The 19852-nt window shown below is 35.9% G+C and overlaps 1 protein-coding gene across 1 annotated transcript in view; it reads right to left on the minus strand.

Annotated features, from left to right (window-relative positions):
* pdzrn4.L (PDZ domain containing ring finger 4 L homeolog) overlaps positions 1-18026 on the minus strand; it is a 66989-nt gene extending 48963 nt beyond the window's left edge. The window contains exon 1 of the mRNA XM_018252534.2: positions 17743-18026. Within this exon, the coding sequence (XP_018108023.1) occupies positions 17743-17811 (69 nt within the window). The 5' untranslated portion in view covers positions 17812-18026. The remainder of the gene's footprint in view (positions 1-17742) is intronic.
* Between the last annotated feature and the right edge of the window lie 1826 nt (positions 18027-19852).

A 19852-nucleotide genomic window follows, 5' to 3' on the forward strand; every position in this document is an offset into this window, starting at 1 on the left:
CACAATTTAGTATCATCTGCAAAAATAGAAACAGTACTTTCAATGCCCACCTCCAGGTCATTAATAAACAAGTTGAAAAGCAAGGGACCTAGTACAGAGCCCTGCGGTTCTCCACTAACAACACTGGTCCAATTAGAAAATGTTCCATTTACCACCACTCTTTGTAGTCTATCTTTTAGCCATTTCTCTATCCAGGTACAAATACTATGTTCCAGGCCAACATTCCTTAATCTAACCAGTAACCTTTTGTGTGGCACTGTATCAAATGCTTTAGCAGAGTCTAAGTAAAGCACATCCACTGCCATCCCAGAATCGAGGTCTCTACTTACATTCTCATAAAAAGAAATTAAGTTAGTCTGGCAAGATCTATTACGCATAAAACCATGCTGGCACAAACTCATAGTATTATGATTTGCTATGAAGTCCAGTATCTTATCCTTTATTAACCTTTCGAAAAGCTTTCCTACCACTGACGTCAGACTAACCGGCCTATAGTTTTGAGGCTGAGAACGGGAACCTTTTTTGAATAGAGGCACCACATTAGCAATTCGCCAGTCTCTCGGCACTATGCCAGATCTCAATGAATCCTAAAAAATTAAGTAAAGAGGTTTGGCAATCACAGAGCTAAGCTCGCTAATTACCCTGGGATGAATACCATCTGGCCCTGGACCTTTGTTAATCTTAACATGTTCTAGTCTCTTTTGAATTTCTTCATGTGTGAACCATGCATCATTAGTTGTATTACTAGAATTGGGACTGTTAAGAAGGAAACCTTCACTTACTGGTTCCTCATTTGTGTAGACAGATGAAAAATATGAGTTCAGAATCTGCGCTTTTATTTTGTTTTCATCAACCAGCTGACCCCCCTCTGATAGTAAGGGTCCCACCCCTTCCTGCTTCATTTTTTTACTATTAACATATTTAAAAAATAATTTGGGATTTTTTTTTACTGCTTGCTGCAATATCCTTTTCTATATCAATTTTAGTTTGCCTTATAGCTTCTTTGCATGATTTATTGGCCTCCTTGTACCTAATAAATGTTTCGGCTGTACCAGCTACCTTGAAAGCCTTAAAAGCACGTCTTGTCTTACCCACCTCAACACCAACGCTTCTATTGAACCAAAAAGGTTTTGCTTTGCATCGATGTTCCTTGCTTACAAGTGGAATATACTGACAAGTATATTTATTAAGCAGCATTTTAAAGACTTCCCATTTTTGTTGCAGAGATGCCCTTATACTGTCAAAGTTTGCACGTCTGAAAGTCATCCCATACATCAAAGTCATCCCATATCTGGTCAGTCCTACACTCAATTTTCATCTGATTCATTAAGAATTCTATAGTTTCATTATATATTTTACATAGGGACGACTACGTTTTACCTGCAACTTACTAGCTGCTTTCAAAGTAAAACTCCCAAACTTGGCTGCCCTTTTATTAGACACCAGTGGGATCACCTTACAATAGTTGGAGAGGGTGGGAGCTACAACATGGAGCTGGTCACTGCTCCTGTATAACTATAACAAACAAGGGAAAGTTGTGCTCACCACTAGTTTTTAAAATCATTAGGCGAGGGTGCAGCGAGGCTGTGACCACAAAATACATATAGACAATTACAAGAGTCCTCAGCACTCAACCCATTATCAATATATTTAAGACAGAGACATTTTGTGCATACTGCTACAAAAAAATGCCTTACAAACAGGGATTGTTTGTCCATATATTGCAATATTGGGAGTTTTACTTTGAAAGCAGCTAGTACTTTGAAAGCAGCTAGTAAGTTGCAGGTAAAACTTAGTCGTCCCTTTGTAAAATATATAATGAAACTATAGAATTCTTAATGAATCAGATGAAAATGGAGTGTAGGAATGGCCAGATATGGGATGACTTTGATGTAGTTGGCCAGCTTACATATATTGCAATATATGGACAAACAATCCCTGTTTTGTTTAAAGGGTAAGGCATTTTTCAGCAGCAGTATGCACAAAATGTCTCTGTCTTAAATATATTGATAATGGGTTGAGTGCTGAGGACTCTTGTAATTGTGTGTATATATATATATATATATATATATATATATATATATATATATATATATATATATATATATATATATATTATTCAGGGAATAAACAGTGTGATATATTTTTTTCTGCTCTTCTGTCATCATTTTTCTATGTGTCAGATGATGTAACTGTTCAAATTAAATTAAGAGCTGCCTGACAATGTAACAGCAATAGAACCTTACAAACTGGTAACAGATGCCTTTAAAAGAAAACAAAAATAGACAGGCTAGATAGGCTGATGGATCTTTATCAGCCATCAATCACTATGCGTCTGTGTCTTTCATTTACTCTTTACCACAAGCCCTAGACAGCACATCCCTTGTGTCTTTTTGCGAGTGTGAGATAAAATAGGATTGTGGTAAGCCTTTGTGTGTATGTTTTCAGGCCAGTCTAATAACGCTCCCTTCTTTACATATCCTTTGCCAACACACAGTCTACCAAATAGCATTTTTGCAAACTAATGCACAGTTAAAATTAATGCTTACGCTTTCTGGAAGAATTAAAAATGTGACTTAAAACACCAAAGATTGAAAACTGACCAGCGAAATTACTGGCAGAATATATATATCTATATATATATATATATATATATATATATATATATATATATATATATATATATATATATCTCTATATATATATATATATATATATATAGAGATATATATATATATGTATCTATATATATATATATATATATATATATATATATATATATATATGCCTCTGTTGGACAGCTCTGTTATAATAATGGTACCAGTAATTGTAAAAAATATTATTCTCTATTTATATACGGCTGACATAATCCACAGCACAGAGCTTATACATCATTCTCTTGATGACGTAGAAGTCTCTATCACATTCACGTACACTATGTTCAATTGTATCAGAAATCAACTTGCTTGTATGTTTATGGAGTGTAGAGGAAATCAGATGTCCCAGGAGGAAACCCAAGGAAGTGTGGGTAGAACATACAAACTCTTGCTGATTCAAGTGCTCTGTCTGGAATCAAACATATGATGCCCATTCAGTAAGGAAGCAATGCTAACCATTGTTCCACAGTGCTGCCCCATAATAATAGCTCTACTTAAAAAATAATAAAGTATGAATTTATATCTATAGGAATTCACTGTTGCATATTTTTTTGGTATAATTGTTGCTAATATATGTTTTTTTATAATATATGTTTTCCCTATGAACCTCCATATATGGCTTAATATAATACAACTTACTTAATGCAGCATACCTTGCATCTGGACTAGTACCCCATAGTAGTTTTGCTTTAAGAATGAGAACTGTTAGATGCTGCTAGTTGGTTCTGTTGGGCATCTAATTTACTGCACATTTACAAAGGCCCTAGACAGCTAAGGGATGAAAAACCATGTCCCTTAGATTTCATTCAATAAGCCTGTGGCCTGCCTATAATTTTTTGACCCTGACCTGTGTCTCATGTATACATTAGTGCTAAATGCTTGCAGCCTTGTATTCATAAGCCCATGATGCAAAGTGCATACTGTAGCTATTTGTAGTCAACAATGATTCAGAACAGGTGGTAGGAACAGGGAACGATGAGCAGTTACTATGATGGATATGTGTTTAATTTACTAGCATCTCTGTGACTAGGCAAAAGTCAATTCAAAATGCAGTTAAAGAAGAAATAAAGTTATACACGGGGGGTACCAAAATGTTTTGCACCCTAAGGAGGAAAAGCATTTACCTTGTGGCCCCTATTCCATAAAATCACACCTGCATGAGGGACTTCTAGAGTGCCAAACCCACTACAAGTTTACATTATGAAAGAAAATGTAATTCTCAGCAACTTTCCATTATACATTAAACATTTTAAATCAATGTAAACTTATTTCTAAATATCACTGCTATTAAAGGCTACATATTGCCCTTGTCCTGGCTTAATGCCGCATTGTGACAATATAGCATTAGTAGGAAGATCTCCAGCCAGGATCAATGTTATTTTACAGTTTTCCCTTCAGCATGAAGCTGGAGATCAACAGTTCCAAAATAACAGCACATGTTATATTTGCCTATTGGATGGTTCTAATTTCCATTGTAGCAGTAAAGGTATTAGTATTTATAGTGCCCAGTGATAAATAATGACTTGCAACATTTCCCGCAACAGGAATGGATCAATTTTCTCCTTGTTAGTAAGGGGTGGTACTTATTACTTATTATATAATTAGGCAATCCTTTATTCTGAGCTTCCAATCATCTGCAAAATAAAGACCTATACTTTTTAATGTAACCTATTCCCCCTAAACTTGAAACCTTCAATTTCACTGCCCAGTCATAAGAATCATTGAGGCATGAACAGGGCCGGATTTACATAGTTGGCGCCCCTAGGCCCACTGCCGTTCACCGCCCCTGTCCCCTCCAGGGGAACAGGAGCAATGGGGATTGGTGCATGGGAAATTTAAAATATGGTTGTATCTCCGGCGCATCCCCAGTGTTTTTTGAACCAATGTGGATGTGGTTGGGAAGCATGCCGCCCCCCCTAAAATCCTGCCGCCCTAGGCCCGGGCCTAGGTGGCCTTTCCACAAATCCGGGCCTGGGCATGAACACCAATAATATCACATTGCTCATCAAATGGCTGTAGCTGAAGCTCCCTAATTGCTGTGAGGCTTCTTGTATTGTTAAAATTACAACTTGTGCTTGTTTTATCTTTTGTGCTGCTGGCAGATTCTCAGATTGGACTTCTCTTTGACTACATCTATAAATTGTAAAAATTAAAGCTTGTTTTTCTCTCCATGGAGTAGACCATATCCATAATATAATACAGTATGGTGTCACAAAGGAAATACTGTATTATTACAAAAGATGCTACAGATGAATGTATAATAAACCAGAGCTTATGCAAATTTCTAGCTCCAAGCTTGCAAAATAAAGTATTCATCAAAGCACAAGAAACGTATAGGGAGCTGGTTTAGAAAACATGCCCACTTGGCACACGTTTATGGGTCTTTGACAAGGGATGCATAAAAGGAACCGGTTACCACTCATTCATAGAAGTGGTAATGAAGCAGAACTAAAATCACACGGACACCATCACTCAGGAGCAAGCCATTTGCAACCTCTTGATGTCACACTGAAGCAGCCTTGTTCCTATCACATAGCAAGGAACAAAGGTAATTATCCCTTTTTTGGCCTCTGCACATGCAGCCTGCTATAAATGTGCTTAAAATTTCATTTTTCTAGAATAAATGTTCTTTTAATGGGAATGGCATCCACATTCTTGAACACAGGTAATAGAGGGCACTCTTCTTTCAGACTGAAATTAATCAGTTTCACACTGTACGTGAAGTATGTCAGGTTCAATTTATGTGCACACTGTAAAATTGCAGTTTATTTTTCAATATGGAGATAACCAATTATTTAACTACATCTCTTTTTTTCTGAATTTCAAGATGATTTTCCTTATTGACAATAACGATCATGCAAATATTTTATACTGTCCGACATGCTGGTTTTTTGAGATATTAATTTTTAAAAGTTTTCTGTCCTTTAAATGTATTTTATTTTCTAGTTAGCATAAAAGCCACCATCTTTGGGTTCCTTTCATGTGATAAATTCTGTAGCAGTAAAAGATTACATACATCCATGCATGGAAATATGTTGGATTTGCCATTCGCATTTGTCTCATGCCATCACCTTACCCAGCAGTTCATCATCTAAATTTGATAAGCCATGCAGAATAATATGTTTAATCATAATCAGGGATGAGGCTAAAATTCCAAATCCTCAGCAAAAAATTGGGAATTAAAAAACAAGTTCGAGTGATTTGTTTTAAATTAGAATCTTGCATTAATGACTTTACTGTCAAGAGTATTATCGCATTTAATTGAAGTGATCTTTTATCCCAAATAGATTTTTAACTAAAGGTATTATCCTTGGAAACCATAAGTGTAAGGGTTGCTAACCTCAGCAGAGATCATGACCTGGAGGATAAACAGTAATGCTCTAGACTAGAGGTTGTTACTCTTGGGAAATTATATTTATGTTCCTAGACATTTTTAACATAATCACAACATTGCACATCTTTGTGTAAAAGACAAGGGTTTTGGACATTAAATAATGTGCAAAATGGTTAGAGACAAACTCCTTAAAAATTGAATTAATGCATTAAATTATAATTGAAGCTGTTTTATGCATTTGCTCTCATTTATACATTTAAAACGGAGATATAAACGAAACATTTGTGATTTAAATAGATAGCTTCAGTAGCTGCTGTGCTGGCAATGTTATTAACAGAAGGAGAAATTCCTATTTGCCCATTCTCAGTAGCCTCATTTGCTTTCTGAAAGACACAATCAATTGAAGGACACATTTTTCTTCTCTTTGTTCTTCCCCATCAATTTTAATGGGTACAGAGCATCATTCAAACAAAATGTAATGGGACAAGAAGATGGATGAGAACATTTGAAACTACCAGTCACGGGACAGAAAACATCCTGATGAGGTGAATATAAGCACCAGAGAGTTCAACTGTAGAACTCAAATAATATTTAGAAAACAGAAATCCTTATCTGTGTTACTTGGTATGTGAAAATTTCATTTATTGAAGCTCATACAGTATTTTCTTTATGGAACAACCCATGCAGCAAATACTTGGTATAATTATAGATACAGTAGATTTGAATCCAAGAAATGATTTAGCACCACAGACAGATAAAGTACGGTGCATACAGATCATCATAACAGATAATGCAGAACAAGGAATACAACAACACAAGCTGCAAAAGCAGATTTGCATAAGTCAGAAATGAATGGGCTTATCTAAATAGTGGTGAATATATAAATAGAACTAAGCATGTTTTTTTAGCAGTGTTCTTGACAAAGGATCATCTTCACACTCCATGTAGACAGAGTATTAACTTATTTTTTCCTTCTTGTGCATTTCAAAAATGCAAAACCATTGCTGACATAATTTATCAACACTTCAACCTAAGGGTAAGGGAAAAGGCTTAGATTCGAGGAGATTTAGTCAATTCGTGGAGATTTAGTTGCCCGGCGACAAATCGCTTCCTCCAAATCGAGGAAACTTCGGGCAACTTCAGAAAATAAAGCGCTGCGAGTGCCATACCATTGGCGATTTATATTCTAGCTGGCTGGAAGGCTTTTCGGGGGGGATTAGTGGCCCAAAGAAGAGGCAATTTCTCGCCAGGCGACTAAATCTCCCGAATCTTACCATGTGCCTTTACCTAACAGTCATGGTTTGTAAAGGCATGTATTCATATAGGCAAACTGTTTAAGGCATTGATATCCATCAGGTATAGGGCACCATATGATTTTTGAATAGCATGAGTGGATATGCAGAGGAGAGTTCTAAGTGGTTTCACACAGATAACCATGATAATTGCCATGAGTAGACCTGACCCGTGCTTGACTCCCAAAAAAACAAAGTAGAATAAAAGGCCTAATTATCCTAATTACTCTGTTGAAGATTTATTAGTCACATCAAATTAGGTAGATGAGCCATACATGGACTGAGCTTTATGGAAAATCAATTCCTGTGTGGTTCCTCTGACATTGTATATATAGTGTCAGACTTTTCTTTGTTGAGTTTGGAATGACTTGTAGTGTAATTATTAAATTGCAGTATTACTATTTCTTATTCTAGGTGGCCACTGTCCTTAAACCAAAATGACACTTCCCTAGATATACATTTGCTGCCCTACATTGGCACCCACTCCTAGTGTTCCGAAGGGCTGAGTATCTTGCTAAATTTAGGCATGTCTGCTACATGCCAAGATAATAAAAGGGCAAAAACACAGAGGGGAATCAGAAACATATTCAGATACCTTTTCTAAGATGTGAGGGTTGAGGACCCTAAATAGTTTGCTGTAGGCACAGTCACTTTTAATAAAAACTGAACGAGAACATTTGTTGGGACCATTAGTTAGGCCACAGTAGTCACATCCCGTGGGAAGAATGATGCAGCTGCTATGGAACTTCCAGTTAAGTAGAATGGCATGTTCTATTTCCCTTCCATGGACTGAAACAGTCAGAAGCTGTTTCAGTACATTTGTTTTGGATTTTCAAACAAATGCGCAAACTTAAGGATGAAAACTGTACCTGACATCAGACTGTAAACTTTAACACTTGCCCATCCACTTACTGTACATATCTGTCGAGTCACCAGAGCTGAAATAATCACAGCTTTACATGAATTTTCTTGGGACATTTACTTTGCAATGCAAATTCTAAATTAAAAAAATATCATTGTTTTTTGCAGTAAATCAAAACTGTTTATAAAGCTACAATTAAATGTATTTTAATCTGGTTCCTGTAATTGGTTCACCATCCTGTTACTGTATGTGTTTACTCCCAGGACACTTGTAAGTTTTTCCAGCACACTTCCTGGTTCTTTTACCAGACCAGGTGCATTGCTACTCCCTGAGAGTAGAGCATTCATTAGCAGGTCACCAACCCAAAAGTACAAGATCTTCACAATGTTGCTCCTTCTTGGGATTTCTCTATCATTGGGTCTGTCTGCATGAGTGCCTTTCTGTTCTCCACAGGGAAGATTCTAGATGCTCCCCTACTTACTCTAAGGGGGTTATTTACAAAACTCCAAATGCAAAAATCACAAAAAAAAATTATTTTTTTAAATAAAATTTAAATAATTTTTTTTCAGAATTTATTAAACCCTGAGGATTGAAAAGTCAGAATCTGAAAATCTGGCTTCTCAGACCTGTCGAGGTTGCATATAAGTCAAAAATCCCAAACGCCCTATATAATTGTCCATTTAAAGTACATGTATGGATAAACAGCCTACTCTTCATATCTATATGAATAACAATTAAAGAATCTATGATCTCCTTTACATGCCAAAAAAGATTTAATACAGAAGCCAACAAATCTTTCTGCATGGCCTATTCACTTGACACAACTTTTGGCTAACTCCAAATCCTCATTCACAGCTAAGGAAATATAGACTGCAGTCACAGTTGCAAATTGTCCATTCTAGTCTATACATTTTTAAAAAGTGAGAATCACAACATTCTATGATCCACTTTTGGTTGGGTGGAATGCTAAAAAGAGACACAATGCACATGAGAAAAAGGTATTGTAATGTTAAATATCCAAGCACAGACGTTACTTGCCAGTTTGGATCTTCATGATAGGATTGGCACCCCCAGTAAGCTTGTGTAGAGGACCTAAATCATTGCCTTTCCCAAATCAATATTTAAACTCATTCAACAACACATTGCAGAATCCTGTTCACATACTGATGAAGACAAAAACCTTGATACTTTTATTCAGTCCATGGCAGCATTATGCCCATGGAGCTGATTGTTAGTACAAGTGTTAAATATTTGGAATGGACAATTGCACCAACCACATTGAAAATAGGGTTAAACGGCAAACTATAATAATTTAATCTATATGGATATACTGTTCTAGTAGTCGGTTTAAAGAAGACATTGCACAATGGAAAGGCTACCTTAAAAAGAGTTAAAAACATTATTCTCAGCCCTTTCAGTACTATCTTACTCTCTCTCTTGCCTTGAAGCCGTTTTCTCTTTATTATCTTCTCATCTCCAGTTGAGGGCTAATCTGTTTATCACCTGTCAATAAAGCAACCTCTGTACAACTGTATATTGCTTTATCAATTCTTGTTAAAATGCCTCTTGTATTTTAATTGCAGCATTGGATTTTATGTTATCCACGAGTTGAATAATAGATACTGTACATCTCTTGAGCATCAGAAAACGCATATGGAGCTTTTAAGTACACAAGGAAACACTAAACAAAATGTCATGCTGATAAGGGGTTACTTAGCATTGTACTGTGTCTGTTCACAGTTTTCACTGAAGAATTTTTGTCAATATTAATTATTATTTAGTAATATAATATACTGGAAAATTTTTGTACATTTTATATTAAAAACCAGCTAATCTAACCACAACATGATAAAGCATTAAGAAGTTAGTAAAAATTCCCTTTCTTGGAATGACACAATCATATCCAAGTATCTCAGCAATAATACATTTGTATTAGGTTTTTTTTGCTTTTTAGGAGATTCTTATTTATGTAAAATATCATCGATACCTGCATTAAAACACACATATATTTATATATCTACAATATATATATATATATATTGACATTCATGACATTTGTCATTTTGAAGGTTTTTGGCTTCTTAGCTACTGATTAGATTAAGAAAACAGTGGATTCTATAAATATTTCTGAACTTCCAAATCTTATGGTGTAGCCTTATGTATATTTTGGTTGCTACATCTGTGCACTATGTAGGGAATATGCACTAAGCCATGACCAGGCAAGGAAGGTGCAACAGACCCTGAAGAGAAACTGACCAGGTGTGGGTATGTTTGGATAAAGGTTAACTATGTTGTAACAGATTTTAAATGCAAAGCTGTAGCCTTTTCCAAATCATCCTGAGGTCTAGCAGTAAATGTATTTAGTGCATACAAGGTTAAAGTGAGGTCAGTGGCAAAGAACTACTGAATGGGTACTGCAATAGCCATGCATATGTAAGCAAGTAATTTTTATTCAGGCTTTGTTACAGGGATCATCAAGCTCTTATACTTCATAATATATTCAAATAATACCCTCGCCAATTAAACTGTCCCAAAATATAATATATTTACATTTATATATTCCTACAAAAGAGCACAGCCTTAGATTATAGCTATACAGATTCCCTGCACTTAATGCAGGGTTCCACGTGACTTTTCATATTCTTAATAGTTTTACAAGGATATGTAACAATTGTGGTCTGGGCAAACTAGATGTCCATATATTGGTAACTGATCTATTGCTAACAACTTAATGAACAAATAACTTAACAACTTATATCCTTGTGCCTTAGTGTAAGCTAACCCAAGGTTTCACTGTCACAACAAAGCATACGAATACAGCAAACTTACTGCTACAACTCTCTAAACATAGAATTTCCTAATCAAATATAATTTGTTAACCAAACTGAGCAAAGGAGAGTCAGAGACATAAAGTTGAATAATGAATAACATAGCATGTTATAAGCTTGTACAGCTATATAAATAAAAATGAGATTTCAAAAAGAGGAAGATGGAAAGGTGCAAATGTAGGAATCATATGGTATATATAATTATATTCAAAGAATGGATACATAAAATGATGGCTCCATTAACTGAGCCTTATATTGATAGTACACAAGTGGGGGAATGTAATAAAAATCGCTAACGGAAAAACTATTCGCAATGCGAAAGGTTATGCCTTTGCGCGAACAAATTTTGCTTTGTGCGAATTTAATATAACTTTTGCAAGCCCGGAAACTGTTTAGCGACCACTTCCGACAGTGAAAGATCGTTTTATAGTTTTATAGTTTGCGCCAATGCGCAGTCAATGTAATAAAACTTCTTACTGAAAAAGTCGTTATGTTTGCTCCAAAAGATTACGACACCTTCAAGCACTTCTTATGAGTGCGCAATTAAAATTCGAAATGCGCAATTAAAATTCGCAATGCAATAACAGTTTAAGGAACAATATTACATTGCGAGATGTGGATTTTTAGTCTTATTGGTGCGAATTGTTTTGCTCTTTGCGACTTTTATTACATTCCCCTGAAGATCTTAAACACAAAAACTATATGTATTCATTTACATTTTGCTTTCACACTGAGGACACTTGCTTCAAAGCAGGTTCCTGGAGGTTGTATGAATTAGACTTATTACCTTACTTTTCCTACTAAGGGACTGAATTTGCATTCTGTGCTGAGGTCTGGTTTTCCATAAATCTGACCAGCATTAGGTAGAATACATGGGCTAATGGTAACTTTAATGTCTGAAGATTATGTCAAACTTTGCTAGTGTATTCTTCTACTGGGTAACTAAATCAATAATGCATGGCGGAACAGTGGATTTAGCTTGTCTAGACTCTTGTCTTGCAACATATTTGACACTGTCACATACTATAAGCTGATTTAGGTTTAGAACTGGAAATGAAAGCAGTGAAATGGATACAATTTTCATTAAAGAACAGCAGCTAGATCTACCTTCAACTAGTGCAGGAAACAATAGCAACCACTCATATTGACCAATGTGATCTCACTATATCAACTGCACTTAAGCTAAGTGGTAATGTATATAACTATTTCTTATATTATATAGGTATGGGATCCATTATTGAGAAATCTGTTATCCAAAAACAATATTTTCTTTGTAATAAAAAACAGTACCTTGTACTTGATCTCATCTAATGTATAATTAATTCTTATTGGAGGCATAGATATATATATATTTTAACGGTAAGTATTGTGGAGGTATAAGACATTGTATTAGCAGTATATTGTCATATGCAACACAGTGGTGTGGAAAGTAGCTTACTTCATTTCTATTTGTACTTGCAGTCTCATTCATTCAGTTCCCTGTCTGTCCACTGGTGAGTTTAGTCTGCTAATATTAAAGCCAGCCTTGTTAAGCAGATCATTAGTTATTCCAGGCACACATTCTATTTATGAATAAGCGTACAAAAACAACTCTTTGAAGAGCTTTTCACTCACTCATGTACACAAAATGATGATCCCAAGAGGCTGAATGAAACTAGATTTCCATCTCAAATGTTATTTCTTACAGTGAAAGCGCAGGTACCATTAAAATGAGCTTTCCAGCCAAAGTTGTAATGGCAAATACAGTATATTCATTGAAAAATATTTTGTATTTATTTTAAAGCAAAATGTACTGCTTTCTGTAAATGAATGTTTACTAATAGAATGCTGATACAGATGAATTTTGTGTCACCTGCTTTATTTAGATGAGCATAGCATCTGCCTTTATATAATGCATTTGTTCAGAAGCCGTTGCTCCCTGGCTTGATGCTCCTCTAATCCCTGTGTTACTAGATAAGAAGGGCTACTGCCTGGGGAGTTTCTTAGGACAGTAAGATGCAAGTTAATCTTGGCTCCTTGTTTAAAACACTGAAATCTCCAAATTAATCTAATATAAATGGGTAGAGGGCTAGCAAGATGTGAGGAGAGGTTGATGTGTTTAGCCAGCTTATTAAACATTGCATTATATGGAACTGAAGACCCCTCCTTTGATACAAGTGGAGCTAAAGGATCTAGCATACTGGGCTATTCATAAACTTTGAGTGCCCTAAGTGAATAAAAATCATAAGCTTACAACAGAATCAGTACTTGACAGGTAATAGTTGTATTGAAATGCATCTTCCAGCACTGTGTCTTATTGAGTAGCACTTCTTCCTTGCTCACAAACAGGGCACCATCTATAATGGGGTTGTATGTTCTCCCAGTGCTTGAGTGGGTTTCCTCCAGGTACTCCAGTTTCTTTTCACACTCCAAATACTTACAGGAAGGTTAATTGACTTCTGACTAACTTAACCATAGTGTGTATGTTAATGTAATGTATTGTGTTTAGGGTCAAAATGACCCTTATGCCTGATTTCATGGATGCAAGTTTGTTGTGTCAGTTGATGCCTCGGAACCCTGGAGCTCACCTTTGAGGGTGGTGGTAGCCCCAAAACTTCCTTGCATTAATAGACACATTACATGTGATTTTCATGAGGAGGTGGAATGGAACTAGTGGCACAGCCTGAAACTATGCAGGAGTGCAAGAAGAGACTTTAGATGCAAGTAGCTTGAGTAAAAGGCATTTATTTTTGTGCAACAATTGCACCGAATTGCAGTAGTGCTTAGTAAATAAACCATTTATTTGTTTGTATATTTTGTTCAGGCACACCCTGAACACACATATATGTGCAGTATGTATACCAGGACCAGAAAAGTACTTGTAGGAGGGATTAACAAAAATAATGTGCCCAGATACTTCCCAGCATATATTATTATTTATTACTAACATGTATTTATTTAGCGCCAACATATTTTGCAGCACTGTAGAATCCAGACATGACACAGAATAAGTCTGATATCAATGCTTCAGTTCTGCACTAAGCAAACTTGTTTTGAAGCCCGCCACTAGTACTAAAACAATAAAACCAGAATAAATATTTGATTATGTGCTGTGTGTATTATTAAATTAATGGGCCAACAATCAACTTTATAATACGGCCCAATGACAGAATGAAACGATGAACCACTGTAATTCTTACAAACCTTAAAACAGTCCGCACTGATCTGGTTTGCCAGTCTATATATGTCTATAGCTTTGAAAAATGTTCCGACAAAAATACTGTAATAAAGCCATTGAATAATTGAACAACCATATAGAGGTCAATTACTGTGACCCAGACCCAGAGCTTTAAGAATTTGTGTCTGGCTGTGATCTGCATCACACAATGGATTAAACAATATGGAGCAAAGTGCAGAGCACTGGTGGCTCTGAATGATGTACAATTTAGGGGATTGGTAGGTGGTAGGAGGGGGCAACTGCAGGTCGTGCTGCATTCTGGAGTGCAAGGACCTATATCTGTGGGTGTTATCATATCCATGGCCCACCAATGGTAAAGGCATTCTTATATGCTTGTCTGTATATATAAATTTGCATACTAGTAAGAGCTAGTGGTTGCAGTCATCGGGAACTTCCAGCAAACACTTGAAGTATCACTGCAGCACTCTTGCCATTCACGATGTATTGTTACGAAACACAATACAGTGAAAACAGTCTTTTGTGGTTTCATTTAATAAGTGTAATTACTTCAATATGGGGTAGAAAATGAAACCCCTCTGTGTTAGCGCACGTCAGTCTCACCACACACAAAGTGTTCCAATTGTTTTGTTTAGAATGTGCCTATTCATGAGCATGGATCCTGTAATCTTCACGTTTCATTCAGGGCTTTTCTTGAAGATCCAGCTGTGCCGAATTGTTCTAAATAAAGAGACTGTGTGATGTGAAATGTTGTCCTGAAGGAACAAAGCTGAGGTCAACAGGGCTGCCTGTACCTGGGAGCTTCTGAACGATTCAATGAGAGCTTAAAGGGATGTGTAAAGCTAAAGATTTGATCTTTCCTACCTCAAAAGTGGTTATTCTTAGAATGTGCACATTTCAATATTCTATAGTTTAATGATGATCCTTATTCAGATATGAGAAGATTATTGAAATGTTTGTTAATTTTCTGTATCTGAAAGGTGCACTAGCATTATAGTATATAATTTGCCCACATAAATAAACATGTAGGATTCTCTAAAATCTTATTTTATTGACTTCATTTACAGCTGGGAAAAATTAGTCACTGGTTATTTCAATTCTAAAATAAAAATGTTTATAAATAAGATTCAATTCAAAGGCAACTCACACTTACATTTATAGCCATTGATTCATCTTTAGCTATTCTGAGCTGGTGGGGAGGGGGGTCAAGTTTGAAAGCACAGGAACAGGAATTGGGTTTTGGGTCTGGGTTCAGTAGTGAAGGCATTAACTAGGCTCAAAGGAAATAACAGCTGATACTCACAGCATCTATCACAGGTCTTGCTTCACTAAACAAGTTGACAGAGTTGAACTCTTTATGTCAAATTAATAAGAGGCAAGAAAATAATTTAGAACAAAAGTCTAAAATGAATCATAATGAACCCATGTTAGGTCAGATACAGTAAAAAGAAGACTGCCAGTCTCTAGTCTAGTGTCTCTCAGTCTACAGTTCTTTGGAAATCAAGTGGAATGAAATGGCTCAAACAACTATAATTCAGAATTACAAGACCATAAAATTAAAAAGGATTTAATCTAGTCAAGTGTTAATGTTTGCACAGGCTAACATTGTAATGTATTTGTCCTCTGCAGTTTAATAACCTTACTATTCACTTCCAGTGAGAGGGGCTGGCAGATGTTACATTTTAACTCTTTGTGGTCCGAGATCCCATAAAGATGCTAAATATATTGCACATAAAAAGCAAACTGCTTATTATTACAGGCTGAGCTATCCCTTGCACATCACTAGAGAGAATAAGGTAGGCTGGAGCATCACCAGACATATTACTGGTCTCCTTTGATCCTTTATCATTGATATTAAACCAACAATGCACTCTGCAGGACTGGATGATGAGTGCAGGACTGGATGATGAGTGCGTATTACAGCAGAAAATTGCCCATATTTTTCAAAAGAGTTTCCCCTTATCTTGTAAACAGCAGAGTAGAGGTGAAGTGCTAGTTCATACGATGCCTAAATTATTAACACCTCCAAAGATCATAGTCAAATGTTGGCATGACAGTGCCTTAAAACTAAATGGAAATTGAATTATTTGGCTTGCTGTAAAGTAACATTTCTGCTCTCGGTGTGGTCTTGGACAACTTTTCCTTTTAGGATCAGCATAACCAATGTGATTAGTTCTCACATTGTAGAATATATTCAGCCTTTTGTTATCATGCAGAAAGGGATAATCTTGCAGACTAAAACATATAAATAAACAACAAAAAAATAAAGGACCAATATAGAAGCAGCCCACAAGACTTCCATTCAAAAGTAGCAAGGGATGCTATAAAGGTCTTGGCACTGTGCCACTACAGGTGCCAAACAAGATAAGGGGATGAACAGACACATAATTATACCAAGACGTTTTACCCTGTCTTGGGACAGAAAGCTACAATAGAGTTTTTATTCAATAGTGGATAATGGGCAGAGCTGCTTTGTCATTTGCTTATTCTGATTCAAATACTGCCTGAGTGTAGGCAGAGAGCATGAGAGAAAATATTTTATTTGTCATTTAATCAGGGCAGTGGGTTATGCACCACAAAAAACTTTAAGAACCAGATGCTAAATATTCACAACGAGCCATAGAAGCTGGAACAATAAAAAGAAGAAACTCTCCTGCACTGTATAGCCTGAAACCCCTGCTCAGCTATGTACAGCATCTGTAAATAAATGGGGTGAATAACATCTAAAGCTCCTTGCAAATACATAAGCTAGAGCTCAAACTGTGCTGCTGCAGCCAGCAATAACTTCCAGGAAGCAAGGAAAGGAAAGTGTTCCACCTACAGACCACAATGACTTAAAACAGCTGACAGCAAGCTCCCAGCAACAATGAGAAAAAAAAGATATTACTTTAGCACTAACTATAGTCTTCAGTTCATCATTAAAAACTGAAACTGAGGTATTGGCCACAGAAGTAATTAACAATGTTAATCTCCTATTTTCCTTTCATTAGTGATAAAGAGAGTCATTATTGTATTTAAATAATGCTCAAAGAACGTTTTGGAAATGGGTTAATGAGGCTCTGTTCAGATTACCATGAAAATATGCATTAACACAGCTTGGTGTTGTATATAGTCCACTATCTAATTAGCTGGATGTGAAATGAATCAAGGCAAGGAAACATTGGATGGAGTCGGGAGGCTGGCGGCACACTTCTCTTCACCTACTGCTGTGCCAAGAGACCTCCAACACACTGCCCTGCACATTCCTCACCACTGTCACTCATCAACTGCTAAAGCTCAGTCAGTGACAGCGGCAATTTGTCATGCATATAACAATCTAACACTAGAAAAACTGGGACTGACAAATTCAATTACCAGAGGTGATTTCTCTGGTGCACACATTTTAGATTGCAAGCACATAATGCAGTGGACGATGTTCTTTTAATTCCAATGCCAGCATTAATATACTTGCAGATTCCATACATGCAATAACACATTCAATATGTTTAAAACATAAAAAAAGTTACAATGCACAATTACAAGCTAACACATGTGCTGTAATAACAGGAAACTGCCCAAAAATGACAATAGCATTTCCTGACAGTTCGGACTCACCTGTGCAACTTCATACAGCAGTTTGTAGTGCTCCTCTCTTTTCTGAAAACTGCACAGATTGCAGCCCATTGTAATCTGCACACACTCTGATGTGGTTCAAATGTCCTCAAGTATGTGCAGAAGATGCTTTGACAGGGAATCACCCTCCCGGCTTGACTACTGTTGTTCATCAGTCACTCCAGCATATAAACACAGGCACAACACTGTTAGCAGCAAGTGTAAACCAAGGTAGTGCAGCACGCTCTTCTCCCCTTCTAAATAGCTCACATTCACCAATTCACACAGTGCTAGAGCTCATGACAACACTCCCCCTGTCTCTACATCACTGCACATGACTACACAGATTCCAGCTCATGAATATTAATACAACCTCATTGAATATTTATGCCAGGCAATGTTAATAGGGAGGAGTATAGTAGCAGCTACTGATGACAGATGAATATCTACTAATTAAAGACCAAATGTAGTGAGGTTAGACAAAATGCACTTTTGTCAGTATGCTCTGGTGTAGTGTGGCGTTAGAATAAATATATAGTTTGGAGGTTTTTTTTATTCGTTTTTTAATGGAATTTACAGCTGATTTTTTGAAAATTTTAATTGCATTTAATTACAATAAAAGGGTATACATTATAAAGTGGAAAAGTATTTACCCACTGAGTTAAAATGTGATTACTAATTTCTGCCTCAAAAAAAAAAAACAGTACATAGTAATGTATTCAATATAACAATATATGAAGAGTTTAACCTAAATCTTATTACAGTAAATACAGGTGTTAGATCCGTTATCCAGAAACCCATTATCCAGAAAGCTCTGTATTACAAGAAAACCATCTCCCATAGACTTAATTTTAATGAATTAAAAAAACAAAACAAAGCTCCTTTTTCTTTGTAATAATAGAACAGTACCTAGTACTTGATTCCAACATGTATTACAGGTATGGGACCTGTTATAAAGAATACTTGGGACCTGGGGTTTTCTGAATAACTAATCTTTCCGTGATTTGGATCTTCATATCTTAAATCTACTTTGATGGCTTTAGAGTGCCCTTCACAATCAGAAGGGAAATAAATGGGCAGATTCTTCATGGTATGTGTCAGCAAAATGTAATTAGATTGGCAGTGTCCCTGCCAATTAACAAGCAATGAGTCGCACATCATGTATACCAACCTTTACTTAGTTGTAGCTGAAACCTTTAGTTAGCTGTAGCTGAAATATACTTCTGTTGAGTATAGTCAGGAGATTTTTGCAAATCTAAATTTGGCAGCTGCCCGTGTTACTGTATCACATTATAAAAGTATTTAGATATTTGCTTGTTAAAAATGTGATTTAGTTAAGAAATTAAAATGTATACAATGTTAAAGAGAAACAGATTTTGGCATGTGTAGAGCAGCAGTTGTTGCTCCAGTTTTATGCCACATGCTGGCAAAAAAAAAGAAAAAAAAAGGGAATGTATAAAATGAACTTTATTGCTTTATACATTACACTTCTATCTGGCATTTTAAATGTGATGAAGAATTATGTCACAAATAAAATCTAGTATAATTTTAGCACCAGTTTTTTCTATAATGGGTACACATGTTACAAACAAGCTGGAAAGGGGTTCAAAGTACCTGGTGTGTCAAATCTATAACAGATTTTATTCCAACTGAAAATTTACATGACTTTATGAATACCTCCAGAATGTTTAAGGTGTTTTATTGAAACAATCTTATGACATAACAAATTATTATTAATAATAATAATAATTAAAAAAAATAGTTAAATGGCATTGTCTATAAAGCATTACAGTGAGTATAATTAGTGCACCTTGGGCAAAAATTGGCAAATTAGTTTAAAATAGCAAAATAATTATGCACCAGTTATTTTTAGATGCTCTCTGCTGCACCTAGCTTTTGCTATATGCTCAGGAAATAGAAGATGAAGACTAAATTGTATTTGAATTTATAATACTGTGTGCAGCTTATAACTCAGTTACTATATCTTGCGAATAAAATATATCCATACTGTATGTGGAAGGTAGCTTAAGGAGGAATACCTTGTAACAATGGAGCATATTTCCTCCTATACTTGTGCCTAATTTCCAGGAAAATTCCTTATTTTCGTTCTCTA

This window comes from Xenopus laevis, chromosome 3L (assembly GCF_017654675.1).
Source record: "Xenopus laevis strain J_2021 chromosome 3L, Xenopus_laevis_v10.1, whole genome shotgun sequence".
NCBI lineage: Eukaryota > Metazoa > Chordata > Amphibia > Anura > Pipidae > Xenopus > Xenopus laevis.